This window comes from Dromiciops gliroides, chromosome 1 (genome assembly GCF_019393635.1).
Source record: "Dromiciops gliroides isolate mDroGli1 chromosome 1, mDroGli1.pri, whole genome shotgun sequence".
Lineage (NCBI taxonomy): Eukaryota > Metazoa > Chordata > Mammalia > Microbiotheria > Microbiotheriidae > Dromiciops > Dromiciops gliroides.
The window spans coordinates 16668879-16686119 of NC_057861.1; the positions used below are offsets into that span (position 1 = coordinate 16668879).

Consider the following 17241-nt stretch of genomic DNA (forward strand, 5'->3'; position numbering starts at 1 on the left):
AGCTGGTGAAACCAGGATGTGAATATTGCCCTCTGACCCTTAACCCCAGGCTCTCTCCCCCGTACCACAGCCCTGCCAAGGTGCTGCTAGCCGGAGGCGCCCCAAAGACTCTCTTCTTGATGAATCATATGCACTTCGAAGGGGGAAGCTGAAAAGCTTCCTCATCTCCTCCTGAGAGGAGTCTCTTTCCTCCTCCCCTTCCTCTTCCCCAGGCTGGTAAAGTACCACTGCCTGACACCTCCCTCCTACCTCCTGTCCCCCTTTTGGTTCAGCTGGTGACATTTGCCTGTTTGAAAGTCTGTGCCATAGTGCAGAAATCCAAGAGGAAGGGGCATGGTGTCTCCCAAATTCTGATTGTCGTTCCCTGGAGTGTCACTTTCTCTATCCAACAGGGATGATTCCCTTCCTTTCCGATGTCATTCATCCTTTTGTGAAGCTTCCTTTTGTTTTTTTTTAAAGAATGAGTAAGGGAGGAGACATAGCCTTGCTGAGTATTTATATATAGCCCCCGCCTTGTGACTGGGCAGGAAAGAAATAACAATCACTAATTTGTGCTATGCCCACAATTCCATTTCTCATCGTCCTTGTGGGCAAAGTACTTTACAAACTTTAAATAGCTATAGACATATGAATTATTGTTACTGGGACTGAAGGTAGGGAAAATCAGACTGGGTAAGTGGAAAGTCTGCGTCAATGATTTTTTTTTAATGCACTTAATTAATTTTGACCTAGTAACCCTGATTGACCTGACAAAGTGAGGCCATGTAAAAGCCCTCAGGACCCTGCTTTAATGAAGGATCCTGCTTTAATCTTCCAGGTGGAAGGGCTCTCAAAGGCAATGTGGTCCAACTCACTTCTGAATAAGAATGCCTCCCTCCTCCAGAATCTCTGGCAAAGGGCCCATCTAAGTTTTCCTGAATACCGTTAGTGAAGGGGAACCTGCTACATGCCCAGTGTTACCCATTCCCCTTTGGAGCAGGTCCAAGTTTTAGGAAATACTTCCCACATCAAATCAAAACCTTCTTCTCTGCAACTTGGGGGCCAAGAACAAGTCAGGCAGGCCATAAACATTTATTAAGCACCTACTATGTGCCAGGCACTCTACTAAGTACTAATGGAGTCCAATATCTCTTCCAAATGACAATCATACATTTATAGCTGGAAGGGACCTCGGTCCTAATCCTCTCATTTTATAGACAGGGAAACTGAGGCACAAAGTTAAGTGATTTGCAGCAGGTCACACAGCTAGTATGTGTCTAATGTGAAATTTGAACCTGGTTCTTCCTGGCTCCAATTCTCTGCCTCAAACCCTTGAAGACCATTGTCATTCCCCCCACCCAAGCCCCCAAATTTTATCTACAAAAAACATTCCAGTTTTTTCAAATGATGCTCATTTTGTATGATTTTTAGCTCCCCTACCATCCTAGCCACTGTCCTCTGGACATTGGCCAATGTACCCAAGACACGAGAATGGTTTGTAATTAGCCCATCAGTTGTTTTGTGTAAAGAGGTACGTTTAAGTATTTGAGGATCAGAGACTCATTTGTTTTCTTTGCCATGAGTCCTGAGATCCTCCATCCATCATTTATTTCCCATGGGCAGTGCAAACTTCTGTCTAGCTTCTGGTCCAATTATCACAAATCTGAACTGAGTTGGCTTTGAGATTCTCAAGCTGCTGCTGTATGCAGCTTGGGGAGCGGGGCACCCTGGTGGGGCTGGCTCTTCTCTCTTTCCTTCATCTGTTCTACCCCCATTTTCTCCTCTCCCCCACTGTCCCCCATCTTTCCATTGTATGGGACTGATCTTGTTAGTCGACTAGTTGGCCTTTCTAGGTATCCACAGCAATGAGCACATTGGGTGGTATACAGTAGGTGCTTAATATATGCTTGTTGACTGCACATTAACTGACAACTGGTTCTAAAAAAGACTGTGCCCAGATTCCCTTTGGTCATTTATTATTATTCTATAAGTGGAGCTGCAGCCTGGGGTGGGAGAGGCGGGGGGAAGGAGGTTGTTTAATAAGCAGCTCTCAAGAAAAAAATATAAGCAGAATATACTTTTTTTTTTTTTAGTGAGGCAATTGGGGTCAAGTGACTTGCCCAGGGTCACACAGCCAGTAAGTGTTAAGTGTCCGAGGCCAGACCCGAGCTCAGGTCCTCCTGACTCCAGGGCCGGTGCTCCATCCACTGTGCCACCTAGCTGCTCCCCAGAATACACTTTTAAGTTTAAGGTGAATTAGTAACATTTTCTCCATCCTTTCTTAAGTCTGGACAATCCACAAAACAGTAAATGAAGCTCTGATTTATATAAGTAATAAATGAAGCTGCCAATTTCTGAAGTGTAAATGCTTGTTCTGAAAACTTAGCAACTGGCTCCGGGATTCCCGAGACAGTAGCCCCCGTGGTACCCTTAGAGAAGGAATTCATTGTGTTCTATAGTGTTTCCTGGAAGTTCCCAGAGGGAACTGGGTGGTACAGCAGACAGAGCATCCAGCCTGAGTTCAAATCTGGCCTCAGACACTTCCTAACTGTGTGACCCTGGGCAAGTCACTTGACCCTGTTTGCCTCGGTTTCCTCATCTGTAAAATAAGGTGGAGAAGGAGATGGCAAACCACCGCAGTATCTGCCAAGAAATCCCCAAATGGGATCACAAAGAGCTGGATATAACTGGAAATGGGCATAACAACAAAGTTTTCAGTAATACTGCAATCTGAATCCTGGGAATAACTGATTAAACAACATCTTATAATAATAGCTACCATTTATATAGCACTTAATATGTGCCACTGTGTTAAGTGCTTTATAATTATTATCTCATTTGATCCTCACAACCACACTAGGAAGGAGGTGCCATTATTTCCCCCAATTTACAGACAGGTAAACTAAGGCAAACCTTGCTAGGCTAACAATGCCAGGCCCTGGGGGTACAGAGAGAGAGAAATGAAATGCGCCTTACCCTCAAGGAACATGGGTGCTGCTGCTGGTGACTCCAAGCTACTTCCTTGGCTAATTATCATGTTTGTATGACATGAAGGGGAGCCCTCGAACAGGGAATGTCAGGGCTGGGGGGAGGGCCATAGAACTGGGCATGTCAGGGCTAGGGTGGCCTTAGAACAGGGAATGACAGGGCTGGGAGGGGCCTTAGAACAGAGAATGTCAAGGCTGGGGGGGCCTTAGAGTGGGGAATGTCAGGGCAGGGAGGGGCCTTAGAACATCAATGTCAGAAGTCAAGAAGCTTTCACCTCCACCCCTATTTCTTTTAAGATGTAGGCCCTTTGGGGCAGCTAGGTGGCGTAGTGGATAGAGCACCGGCCCTGGAGTCAGGAGGACCTGAGTTCAAATCTGGCCTCAGACACTTAACACTTACTAGCTGTGTGACCCTGGGCAAGTCACTTAACCCCAATTTCCTCACTTAAAAAAAAAAAAAGATGTAGACCCTTCAAGATGAAGTAACTGCTCAAAAGATTTACCTAAGCTCCCTCAGGTAGTAACAGAATCCGGTTTCAAAGCCAGGTCCTCCCCTGCTTTCTGATAGCTAAGTGGCAGGGCCAGGAACTAGAACCTTGACCCTTTGACTTCAGGACCAGGGCGCCCTCCACTGCACTGCCCTGATTTTGCAATATGTGCTGCTACATTGCTTGGATAAATGATAGGGAAAGGACCTTTATGTTTCTGGGGGGAAGTCACCAGGACACCCATCAACAGCACACACCGTGCCCCAGACCCCTCCTTTCTCACCTTTGATGGAAAGTGAGCTGGCTTGGCTTTCTCCTCCAAACCCACTGAGTTTCTGTCAAACTGTAGGGAAAATTTCTTGGTGATGCTACCAGCGAGTTCCTTGTCGTCAGAAGCTGGCTCAGGGGATCCTGGGCAGGAAGCAAGCTTAACAGATTCCATCCTTCCCAAATCAACAGGCTACATGATTTGTCTCTGTTTTTATCCTTGGCTGGCCTGGAGGGAAGAGATTGATTTTGTGGTTTCAGTCTGGGCCTCGGTGTCTCAAAGCCAACGAGGCCTCTTATCACAGAGCCCTCCTCTTCCTCCCCTTCCCCCAAATCTCAGACCCCTTTCATCCACACTCTTCTCCAGGATCAGGGAATTCAAGTTCATCCTAAAATTCATCCTTGAGGGATTAGATTGGGAGAGCGCATGGATTCCCCAAGAAAAACTTTGAAAATGCCTGCCCCTGCCCCAATCTGCAACCCTTCTCCCCACCCCAAATACTCATGGGAGGGGCTGAGGATCCATTTGATAAGCTCTCTACAGTGATGCTCAAGGAGAAATGACCAAATGGGCCAGCTTTTGGTGAGAAGATCGAGGGACCCTAAATGTCCTTTTTTCAAATAAAGGATGACTCTCTGAATGAGTTGGGGAAACAGTGGGGAATGAAGGTGATGTAAAAACAAGAGTTATTCAGAGGGTGCTAAGACTCACACAGTTGCTAAACTGTCAACAGACTTTGACTGTTGCTATTCTAAATGTGGATGACAGTGTGGCATAGTGGGTGGGGAGACCTGGGTTCCAATACCACCTCTGACATGTGCTGGCTGTGTGACTCTGGGCACATCACTGAACCTCTCTGTGCTCTTGGCAGATAAATTGGGGAAGAGGGGTCGGGAAGGAGGGGGTTATCAGCATTGGTAGAGGGTTTTCTTCACCTGGGAGATTCCCTGTATCAGTGAAATCACAGATCTCATCCTTATCCTACTCTAGAAGTGAGAGCTCTGTCCAATGACCAACAAGTGGCCATATTGTATAAGGAGATGAATCATAGCAGTCTTGACAGTTTGGCTACAAATGAAACAGAAGAAAGAGGGAGATTTTAGCTCAATGGAAGGAGGGCTCCTACGTCCTCCTTGGAAAGGCCAAGAAATAAACTGGCCCAGTGGGTTTTTTCATACTCCCAACAGCTACAAGAAATATTATTTCGTGAGACATTTTGTCAATACATATTCCCGATTTTGAAAAATACTTGCACAAAGATCACTGTGAAGGAGAAAAGACGTCAACATTCTTTTCAGTGAGGTCTAAATAGTTTGTGTCACTTATTAATATAACATCAATAGTATTAATATTATTACCATAGGAGAAGATGGCCTGGGAGAATAGCACAGTACAGACACAAGAGGGCTGGAGTGGCACTTACGAGCCCTAGTTTGAGTCCTGACTTCCCCTCTCTAAGCCTCATTTTCCCCATCTGTCAAATCAGGGCATTAGACCATGTGATCTCTCTAAGGGGAGGGGGGGTGAGTCTTTGGCTGACTCATTGGGACCTGACTGTTCCCCTAAGCTCCCCATGTGACTCCAAAGCCAGAGCAGACCGTCTGGTAGGCGGTGTGTAGGTGGTGTTCTTTCTTAGAGTCTGACCTGCCTGTTCTCTGCCTTTGTTGTACCTCCTCCACTGCAGGGGTTGAAGATTAGTGTGCTATGGACGCTCTACTACGGAATCCTCAGTGCTTTTGCCCCCGTGTATAGCTGGATCCTGGTCCTCAGGGGTCTTGTGGGCTTTGGGATTGGAGGAGTTCCTCAGTCGTAAGTAAATATTCATTCATTCATTCATTCACTAAAGACTCCAATGGCTCTTCACAGTGTGGAGGTGACCCAGGGGCTCCTAAAGGGTATGTCATCAAAGTGAAAGCTTTGTGATTCTGTGCATGTCACTTAATGTCTGTGCCTCAGTTTCCTCATCTGTAACAAATTAATAAAAAAAGCATTTATTAAGCACCTATTGTGTACCAGGCACTATGTTAAGAGGATACAAAGATGGAAACAAAGTAGACCCTACCCTTAAGGAGCATATAGTCTGCTGGGGGAGACTACATGTACCCATAGAAGCAGAGAAAGCAAATTTGTGTTTATATATACGCACAATATACATGTAAGTGTTTGTATGTAAATAAAAGATAGTTTGGAGAAGCTGAGGGGAGGCTTCATGTAGAGAGCAGTGCTTGCACTACGCCTCAAAGGAAGCTCAGGACTCCAGGAGGCAGAGGTGAGGAGGGAGCACATTCTAGGTAGAGGAGAGAGTCTTCTGCTACTACACTTCTTACTACCATTACTACTGCTGTTACTATACCTCTTACTGCCATTATTACTATTACTCTTACTGCCATCACTACTACTGTTACTATACCTCTTACTACCGTTATTACTATTACTCTTACTGCCATTACTACTGCTGCTCTTACTACCATTACTACTGCTGTTACTATACCTCTTACTGCCATTATTACTATTACTCTTACTACCATTACTACTGCTGTTACTATACCTCTTACTACCGTTATTACTATTACTCTTACTGCCATTACTACTGCTGCTCTTACTACCATTACTACTGCTGTTACTATACCTCTTACTGCCATTATTACTATTACTCTTACTACCATTACTACTGCTGTTACTATACCTCTTACTACCGTTATTACTATTACTCTTACTGCCATTACTACTACTGCTCTTACTACCATTACTACTGCTGTTACTATACCTCTTACTGCCATTATTACTATTACTCTTACTACCATTACTACTGCTGTTACTATACGTCTTACTGCCATTATTACTATTACTCTTACTGCCATTACTACTGCTGTTACTATACCTCTTACTGCCATTATTACTATTACTCTTACTGCCATTACTACTGCTGCTCTTACTACCATTACTACTATTGTTACTATACCTCTTACTACCATTATTACTATTACTCTTACTGCCATTACTACTGCTGCTCTTACTATCATTACTACTATTGCTACTAAAGCACTTACTACCATTACTACTATTGCCACTTAAGTGCTTACTACCATTACTACTACTTTGACTAATCCTCTTACTACTATTATTACTATTAGTACTACTCTTTTTTGTTTTGTTTTGTTTTGCAAGGCAATGAGGGTTAAGTGACTTGCCCAGGGTCACATAGCTAGTAAGTGTCAAGTGTCTGAGGTCAGATTTGAACTCAGGTCCTCCTGAATCCAAGACTGGTTCTTTATCCACTATGCCATCTAGCTGCCCCACTACTACTTTTACTACCACTACTATTATTACTACAATCACTACTTTTAAATATTACCACTACTACCATTATTACTTCTACTGTTACTACAATTATTACTATAGGTACTACTAGCAATACCACTATTACCATTATTACTATTTCTAATCTTACTACTAATCATCAATAAACATTTATCAAGCATTAACTACATGCCAGGCACCATGCTAAGCTCTGGGGACACAAAAAGGGGCAAAAGACAGTGCCTGCCCTCAAGGACAATCTAATGGAGGAGACAACATGCAAATAAATATAAATAAAGCAAGCAATACACAGGACAAATAGGAAATAATTAATAGAAGGAAGGCACTGGAATTAAGGCACTAGCTGGGAAGGTTTCCCATAGAAGGTGGGATTTTAGTTGGGAATTAAAGGAAGCCAGGGAGATAAGTAGTCAATATGGAGAAGGGAGAGTATAATAGGCAAGGGGAATCCAAACTATTGCTATTATTAAACTACCATTATTATTACTAGTCTTACTATCTTTAGTACTACAATCACTACCATTAATATTACTACCACCATCATTGTCATTACTTCTAATAGTCTTCCTACCATTACTATTATTCTTACTTCTGCTATAATTATTACTGCTATTCTTACTAATATTACTACTACTATTTGTTGTTCAGTTGGTTTTCAGTCCTGTCATGACCCCATTTGGGGTTTTCTTGGAAAAGATACAGGAGTGGTTTGCCATTTCCTTCTTTAGCTCATTTTAAGCTTATTTGACAGATGAGAAAACTGAAGCAAACAGGTTCACACAACTAGTAAGTGTCTGAGACCAGGCTTGAACTCTTCCTGAGTCTATGACTGAACACTCTATCCACTGTGTCACCTAGCTGCCCCAGTGAAAACTACTATTAGGGGGCAGCTAGGTGGTACAGTGGATAGAGCACCAGCTTTGGATTCAGCAGGACCTGAGTTCAAATCCGACTTCAGACACTTAACACTTACTAGCTGTGTGACCCTAGGCAAGTCACTTAACCCCAATTGCCTCACTAAAAAAAAAAAAACTACTATTAGTACTCCTACCATTATTACCATTCTTATTACTACTACCACCAGGTCCTCCCAAACTGGAAAGGTTTTTATTATGGTCCCAATGAAGTTGCTTTAGCTGTTGTCCAAGACTGTGTTTAGCTTCCAGTTAAGGGAGGCTCCAGGCTCAGTTGGCTGCAGAGGGATGAATGGAGGGGTGTTGGAGTAATAGCAGTTCTCAAAGACTGTCTCCTCAGTTATCAAAGAGCCGCTATCTGCACTGGTGGAGAAGGTGCCCAAACAAACAAAATCACAGAGGTTCAAATTGTAAAATAGAGCACTGGCAAGTTCATTCATTTAACAAATACAAAGTGAGTACCAGCTAAGAGCAGGGCTCTGTGGGGGAGCCTGAGAGGTAGAAGATGCAGTTTGCTTTTTAAAAAAATTTATTTAGTTAGAATGTTATTTTCCCCTAATTACATGTAAAAACAATTTTAACATCTATTTAAAAATCTTTGTGTTCCAAATTCTCTTCCTTGAAGACACAGTCTCTGCAAAATGAGGGGCTTAATGTAGGTGATCTCTTAGCTCTAAATCCTATGATCTCGGGGGCAGCTAGGTAGCACAGTGCATAAAGCACTGGCCCTTGATTCAGGAGGACCTGAGTTCAAATCCAGCCTCAGACACTTGACACTTACTAGCTGTGTGACCCTGGACAAGTCACTTAACCTTCATTGCCCTGCAGAACCCAAAACAAATAAATCCTATGATCTCATGAGATTTCTTCTGGCTAGAGTTAAAGCAGGGAAGGCTTCATGGAGGAATTGGATCTGGGAGGATTAGCGAGGATGTCAGCAGAGGGCAGACACGTCCCCATTCCCGTCATTCCAGGGTTCCACGGTCCCTGGGAAATGAAGGCACTGGGAATTTTACTACCAGAGCAGGTAGCGGCCCATGTTTCCTTCCCCTGGTCCATCCTCATTCATTATTTGTTTTTGTTTTTTTGTTTGTTTGTTTTGGGTTTTTTTTTTTGCTCAGGGCAATGGGGGTTGAGTGACTTGCCCAGGGTCACACAGCTAGTAAGTGTCAAGTGTCTGAGGCCGGATTTGAACTCAGGTACTCCTGAATCCAGGGCCAGTGCTCTATCCACTGCGCCACCTAGCTGCCCCCATCCTCATTCATTATTGATCCTTTTTCCAAGGCTCTGGCTGATTAAGCATTGGATGGCAGATCTGGCCAGGGTTAGACTTGCCTTAAAAGCTGCTGGAAGCTGGGGCTGTGTCTAGAACCCAGGTCACAAATCTTGGGACTAACTCCCTCTGCTGTCATTCTAGCCTGGCTTCCTTCCCAGAATGGGGCCGTCACCCTGACAGAATGACAGATGTTCCCTTCCCGGGACTTTGTTCATTGACTACGGTGCAGCCGTCCGCTGAGGGGTGACCAGAGCATGAGGATGCTTCAATTTTCCTCTTGTCTTCAAGTGATAAAGAAGCTGCATGGCGTAGCACATGAAGAACTCACTGGCTTTCAAGCCAGGAAGACCTGGGTTCGAATCCCACTGCTGTCCATCCATGCTGGCTATGTGATCCTGGGCGTAGCCTCTAGTATACACTGGGGGGAAAAGGTGCTAACCTTTATTAGTAGAGGAATTTGCTCACCTGGGAGCTCCCTATACTGATGCAGTCCATATTACTATCCCTCAAGTGAAACTGAAGAATTCATAGATTTAAAGCTTGGAAAGAAGCTTAGAGCTTGTCCAATCACAACTCTTTTTCAATTTTTTTTTTCTGGGCAATGAGGGCTAAATGACTTGCCCAGGGTCACACAGCTAGTAAGTGTTAAGTGTCTAAGGTCACAGTTGAACTCAGGTCCTTCTGAAGCACCAAGGCTGGTGCCTTATCCACTGAGCCACCTAGCTGCTCCCCACAACTCTTGAGTTTACAAATGTGCTAAGTAAGGTTACTAGAAGGGAAGTGATTTGTCTAAGGTCACATAGCATAAGGAACAAAGCTGGGACGTGTCAGTGCTTCTTGCCTCTAGCTAAAACAGGAGACAACCCTCAAGTCTGGCTTTTCCTCTGAAGCTCAGCGTAGCTCCCTATTACCTCTAGGATAAGATAAAAAATTGTTGCTATTGCTGTTTGTTAGATGCTAGGATGGGGTTGTTCAGTTCTTTCATTCATATCCTACTCTTCATGATCCCATTGGGGATTTTTCTTGGCAAAGATGCTGGCTGGAGTGGTTTGCCATTTTCTTCTCCTGCTCATTTTCAAGATGAGGAAACTGAAGCAAACAGGGTTAAGTGACTTACCCAGGGTCACACAGCTAATAAGCATCTGACCCCATAGACCATAGCACATCAATACTGTCCATGGGGTTTTCCTTGTAAAGATACTAGAGTGCTTTGCCATTTTCTTCTCCAGCTCATTTTACAAATGAGGAAACTGAGGCAAACAGGGTGAAGTGACTTGCTCAGGGTCACATAGCTAGTAAGTGTCTGAGGCCAAATTTGAATTCAGGTCTTCCTGACTCCGGCACACTATCCACTGAGCCATCCATGTGCCCTTTGCCTCTAGGATAAGATAAAAAATTCTTAGTCTGGTATTTAAAGCCTTTCACAACAGGCTCCTATCTACCCTCCCAGCCTTATTTTCCATTAATCCTCTTCACAGATGTTTCATCCCAGTCACACAAGCCTGCTGCCTGTCCCCTGTGTCTCTGTATCCCCAGGCACAAGCATAGTACCTTGCACACAGTAGGCACTTACTATATGTTTATGGGATGGCCTTGAGCTGAGCTCCTGAGCTCGTCTTCCCAAGCAGAGTGGCCTACAGAAACTCTCCGCTAAGAGCTCACTGTAGACACAACAGCAAACATCAGGAAGTTATGTCAGAATTAGCCCCAGACGGCTGCTTGGTGTCTGCTAAGTTCATTGCTCCTTCATCTGTCTCTCAGCGTGACTATAATCATGACAGTGCTCATCTCCAAGTGAACCTGGCTCATCTCTCTCAAGCATCAAACGGGATCTCCCACCCCACAAAAAGCTGGATTTTCTCACCTGAAGCCCTGGGGAAGATAGCTTTCAGGAGCAATCTCCTCCCCCCTCAAATAATTGCTTATATTTCACTTCTGAGATAATAGGGACCCCCTGTCTTTGACTGAAAAGGGGAGTGACATGGTCAGAATCAGCTTGGGAAAAATCACTTTGGAAGCTGAGGGGAAGATGGATCGGAGCAGGGAGAGATGGGGAACAACAGGACCAGCTAGGGTGGGAGGACCCAAAGCCTGGGGGGCGACAAGCTCTGATGCTTGCTACCCCAAGAAACCTTGGAGACCTCTCAGAGTTTTCCAAATGTAAAAGGAGGCCAGTGATATTTGCATTTCCCTACCTCCCAAGGTTGCTGTGACTCTATCCCAGCATGCCAAGCTCTGAGTTTGCTCGAGCCAGGCTAATCTTGAAGACTTCTCAAAAAAATTTTTATTTTATACATACATTTTAAAATGCACACAGACATATGTATGTATGTATTCATGTGTATGTATATATGTGTGTGTATCAAGATGTTGTATATATGTGGGTGTGTGTATATGTATTTATATGTCCTTCTCGTTGGCTCATGACCCCACCAGGGTTTTTCCTGGGAATCTCAGACTTTGGCAGGTTTTGTCCCTGGGAATATTATATCTTCTGTCTAGATTTTCACAGATATAAAATCACCTACCGTGTGCCAGGCACAGTATTGAAGATACCAAAGAGCCTCTGCCTTCAGGAGGCTTACAGTCTCTTGGGAAAGGCAGTGAAGGGTAGCACATTCTCTGAGCCCCTTATCTCCACTCCCACTCTCTGGCAATGGGCCTGCCATGTCCCCTCAAGGTCCCAAGGCATTGTTTTTCTCTAATACTATCAGCTCGAGGTCCATTCTGGTGTCTCTCCCCAATAGCAATGACACTGATTAGGACCCAACATCATTTAACCAATTAACACCAAGTAGCTTTAACAAAAAGATATTTATTGAGGTGATTGCTCAATTAATCAAGAATCCAAGTAGAGACATTTTCTCCCAGGTTCTGAGACCAGTTCTTCCCTATACTATTTCAGTGCCTAGGGGGAGAGGGCTTATTGGAAGCCATTTCAACAAAGTGTTGGCTCTTCCAAGTTCATTTCTGAACATGGTTTGCTCCATCTTTTATGAGGCCAAGCATCTTGGCTCCTGGGCCTGATCACTGCTGGATTGTTAGACCAAGCCCTGTCATGGATTCTGGCTCCCAGACCTCTGGGGGCTCGCCACTCTGACCTTGCAAAGCTCACAGGGTCGTGCCTGTCTCTCGTACGCCTTCCCCTATGAGCAGTAAAAACTATCAGTAAGAGGCAAAGATATTGATGGGCCACAGAGGGTCCCAGGCCTCTCCTCACGCAGAGGCATACAATGTGTCTCTCTAACTCCAAAGGCTGGGAAGGGCTTTCTGAATGCAGCCTGCATTTGTGGTCTGCAGACAATCAGAAGGCCATGGTAAGCAGACTGAAAATAATTCCTGTGCATGCTCAAGTCTGTGTGGAGACTTCAGGAAGGGTGAGCTACACCCACTCAAAAGGACTAGGCTTGTTAGCCAGTCTCCTGTTATGTAAATGGAGACAGAGGGATAGAATCTGGATCAGTGATTTCACTGGCACAGGGAACTCCCATGTGAGAAAAGTCCCTCTACCAATGAAGGTCAGCACTTCCTCTGCAATTTAGGAAGTTGCCTAGAACACTAACAGGTTAAGTGACTTGCCCAGGGTCTCACAGCCAGGGTATGTAGGAGGAGTGATTTGAATCCAGGGCTTCCTGACTCCAAGTCCAACATTCTGGCGATAGGCTCACAGATTTTCAAGCTGGGAGAGACCTTAAAAGTCTTCTAGTTCAAATTCTTCATTTTATAGAAACTGAGGACCAGAGAAGTTAAGGGGTTTGCCCAGTGTAACACAGGTAGTCAATCCCAGAACCAGACTTCTTATTCAAGGCAAGGACAGTTGATCCTCTCTATGTTTTTACCTCCAGTGTCCCCAGCATCCAAGGTAGTGTGTTCCCCTCTATTCAGAAGTCTTCATAGATTCCCAGATGCCTCCAGAATAAAGTTCAGACTCTTTATCCTGGCATTCAAGGCCATGTGCAAAATGGCACCCCCTTCATTTTCAGACTGACCCCACAACATTCCCCCACATATACGTGGCCATCCAATATTTACCGTGTTTTCCCACCTACCCTTGCTTTAAAGACTAATACAAATGCTTCTGCCTCCGTGTGTGTTGTTGTTGTTGAGCTGTTTCAGTTGTGTCTGACTCTTCGTGACCCCATTTGGGGTTTTCTTAGCAGAGAGACTGGAGTGGTTCACCATTTCCTTCTCCAGTTCATTTGACAGATGAGGAAACTAAGGCAAATAGAATGAAGTGACTTGTCCAGGGTCACACAACTTTTAAGTGTCTGAGGCCAGATTCGAACTCATGAAGATGAGTCTTCCTGATTCCAGGTCGGGTGCTCTGTGCACTCTGGTGCCCCCTGCTGTCCCTCCCTCTGTGTTGATTGAGCACCACTTATATGCCAGATGGTACCTTGTATCCATGGGGATACAAAGACAAGAATGGGAAAGTTGATCCCCTCAAGGAGCTTAGTGGGGAGGCAATACCTTCAAGGCAAGAACATACAAAGTAACAGAGAGATCACAGAAGGAAGTGAGTGCTAAGAACTAGAGAAGGGGAAAAGGTGGGAGTCAGGAAGGGCCTCTTGGAGGAGGTGGCACCTGGGATGTGTGTGGAGGAGGAGCTAGGGATTTTCCCAGGCAAAGGTCGGGGGGCCTGGGATCCAGAAAAGGGGGACCCCACACAAGCTAAGGTACAAATAGCTAGCAGGCCAAGTTGACCGTCCTCCCCATTTTAATTGTAATGACATCCCTCCTTGTACTTGACATAGCACATCCAGAGGGTCCTAGACCTCAAAGGGATCTCAGCCGCCATTTTATCTAACCTCCTCACTTTGCAGATGACTCACTCAAGGGCATACAAATAGTAAATGTCTGAGTCAGGACTGAAACCCAGATCCTCTCTGACCGTAGAGCCAGTGTTCCTTCCATTGTGCCAATGTTGTTTTAAACTTTTTAAGAGGGGGAGCTAAGTGGAGCAGTGGATAGAGCACTAGTCCTGGAATCGGGAGGACTTGAGTTCAAATCCAGCGTCAGACACTTGATACTTACTAGCTTAAGACTTTGGGAGAGTGGGGGCAGCTAGATGGCGCAGTGGATAGAGCACCGGCCCTGGAGTCAGGAGTACCTGAGTTCAAATCCGGGCTCAGACACTTAACACTTACCAGCTGTGTGACCCTGGGCAAGTCACTTAACCCCAATTGCCTCACTAAAAAAAAAAAAAAAATTAAAAAAAAAAAGACTTTGGGAGAGTCACTTAACCCCAAATGCTTTGCAAAAATAGATAAATAAACTTGTCAAGAGCCCTCCACAAAATAGTCCATATCTTTGACTTTTATTGTCCCTTCTAGACAATGAGTCCTCCATGATCTTAACCCTCACTTGAATGAAGAAAAAATTTCATTAAGTACTTTCTATGGGCCAAGCACTATGCTAATCTATGGATACCAATATAAATACAAGACTGGGGGCAGCTAGGTGGCTCAGTGGATAAAAGCACTGGTCCTGGAGTCAGGAGGTCCTGAGTTCAAATCTGACCTTAGAGACTTGACACTTACTATCTGTGTGACCTCGGGCAAATCACTTAATCCTAATTTCCTCACTCAACAAATAAATAAATAAATGAAGATTATCTCTGGCCTCAAATTTACATTCATATAGAAGCAGAGGTGGTCAGTGAAGGATACTTAGGTCTGGGGAGTCAAAGGGATCCTGAGCCAATCAATTTGATTGGCATTTCCTACTGTCAATCATTAATTCATCTTTTCTTGAATTTGTTTTCCATAGGGTAACATTGTATGCTGAGTTCCTCCCGATGAAAGCCAGAGCCAAGTGCATCTTACTGATAGAGGTATGGAGCTGCAGCCCAGGACCCTAGCAAAGGAGACTGCTGAACATTTGGTCACCACCCTCAGACTCCCTGAACCTTCTCTCCTCACCCACTTCACTCCATCCCTCCAGCCCCAACAGCAGTGTCCTTCCATGTAGTATGAGAGGAAGGAAAGAAATGTGGACTGGGGACCAATGTGCTTTTAGAAAACTCAGTGAATCTATCCCAAATTTACAAATTATCAATTATTTGAGATGGGGGCAGCTAGGTGGCGCAGTGGATAGAGCACTGGCCCTGGATTCAGGAGGGCCTGAGTTCAAATCCGGCCTCAGACACTTAACACTTACTAGCTGTGTGACCCTGGGCAAGTCACTTAACCCCAATTGCCTCACTAAAAAAAAAAAAAAAGCAAACAAAAAAATTATTTGAGATGGAAAAGGATTCTTATTACTAATGTGAGTGAGGAAAATCACTTCACCCCTTGGTCCTCAGTTTCCTCCTCTGTAAATTTTTGGGATTGGCTTAGATGGCCTCAGAGGCTTCTTCCAGGTCTGCAGGTCTGAGAGGGACAGTGACGAGTGATCCAGGAGAAACAATGGCACCTGGGATACATGGTGGCTTGGGGTGGAAAGCACTGGGTTTGGAGTCAGAAGATCTGAGTTCAAATGCTGACTCTTCCACTTATAAACAATGTGACCTTGATTGAGTTCATTCCCCTCTCTGTACTTAGTTTACTCATCTCAAACATGAGGAGTTTGTTGAACAGCTTTCTCAAATCCCTTCCAATTCCAAGGCTTTGGGTCCTTGAGCAAATTATTTAATTTCTCTGTGCCTTAGTTTACTCATCTATAAAAAGAGGGTGTAGGACTGGTTGAGCTCCCAGGCCTGTGCTTCTTTCCTCTCCTTTTCTCCCCTTCCAATTTCATATTCAGAGCCAATGCTTCATGCTTGGTCGTCTTTGCTACAGGCCTATCACTAGCAAGAGACGGTCAGCTGTCACCTTGGAACACTCCTTCTACCCCCCACTGGGATGATCTCAGGCCCAATGTTGCTGAGAAATGGAGGGGCAGGTTCCCTTTCCCTATATTCAGTCATTTTTTCAGTTGTGTCCAATTCTTCGTGAGCCCATTTGGGGTTGTTTGGGAAAAGATACTGGAATGGTTTACCATTTCCTTCTCCAGCTCATTTTTTTAAACAGATGAGGAACTGAGGCAGTCAGAGGTTAGGTGACTTGCCCAGGGTCACACAGCTAGTAAGTGTCGAGTGTCTGAGGCTGGATTTCAACTCGGGTCCTCCTGACTCCAGGGCTGGTGCTCTGTTCACTGTGCCTCCTAGGGTCACACAACTAGGAAGTGTCTGTGACTGAATTTGAACTGAGGTCTTCTCGACTCCAGGCCCAATGAGCTACTGACATCCTCTTCCTTTCCCTATGCCCCGCCCTCATTCATGTGCCCCGGTAGCAGCTTCAGGAAGAAAACCCAGAGACAGTTTCTGCCTGGTACCTAATTAGGCAACACTGCTTGCACTGTGCTGTCCATATTGTCCCTCCTGTCACACACGGACATTCTGACCACAGTGGCCATCCCAACTAGTGCATTTTCCCGTTTCCATTGACTGCCTCATCTGCCTCGGCTCTCCTGAGCACACTGGCCACCCTGTCCAACACTAAGAGTCAGCCTGTCCCTAATGACCGTCCTCCCACCCTGCTGACAATGTCCATGCTGTCTGCACTGAGCATGCTGAGCATCCTGTTCACCCTGTCCAGACTTACCACTCTGGCAACACCAACCCCATTAATTAGCATGGTACAGTGGGTGGAGAGCTGGATTTGTCATCAGAAAGGCCTGGGTTCAAACATTTACCTCCAACATTTACTAGCTGTGTGATTATGAGCGAGTCACATCACCATGGAATAATGAAAAGGGTGCTGAATTTGGAGTCATAGGACCTGGGTTCAAATCCTGGCTCAGCTGCTTACTACCTGTGTCAACTTATACAAGTCTCTTAACCTCAGTGGGTCTCAGTTTTCTCATTTGTAAAATGAAGGGAGCTGAACTACATGACCTCTAAGGTCCCTTCCAGCTCTAGTTTTAGGATCCTACCACATCTCTGGGACTCTCATCTTTAAACTGGGGATAAGGACAACTATGGGCATAAAGTCCTCTACAGGTTATGAGGCAAAGAGAGAGAGAGAGA

General features: G+C 45.0%; 1 protein-coding gene across 1 annotated transcript in view; it reads left to right on the forward strand.

Annotated features, from left to right (window-relative positions):
• Window positions 1-17241, forward strand: part of LOC122735727 (SV2 related protein) — a 60752-nt gene that overhangs the window by 22377 nt on the left and 21134 nt on the right. The window contains exons 6-7 of the mRNA XM_043977462.1: window positions 5407-5531; window positions 15003-15066. Of these exons, the coding sequence (XP_043833397.1) occupies window positions 5407-5531; window positions 15003-15066 (189 nt within the window). The remainder of the gene's footprint in view (window positions 1-5406; window positions 5532-15002; window positions 15067-17241) is intronic.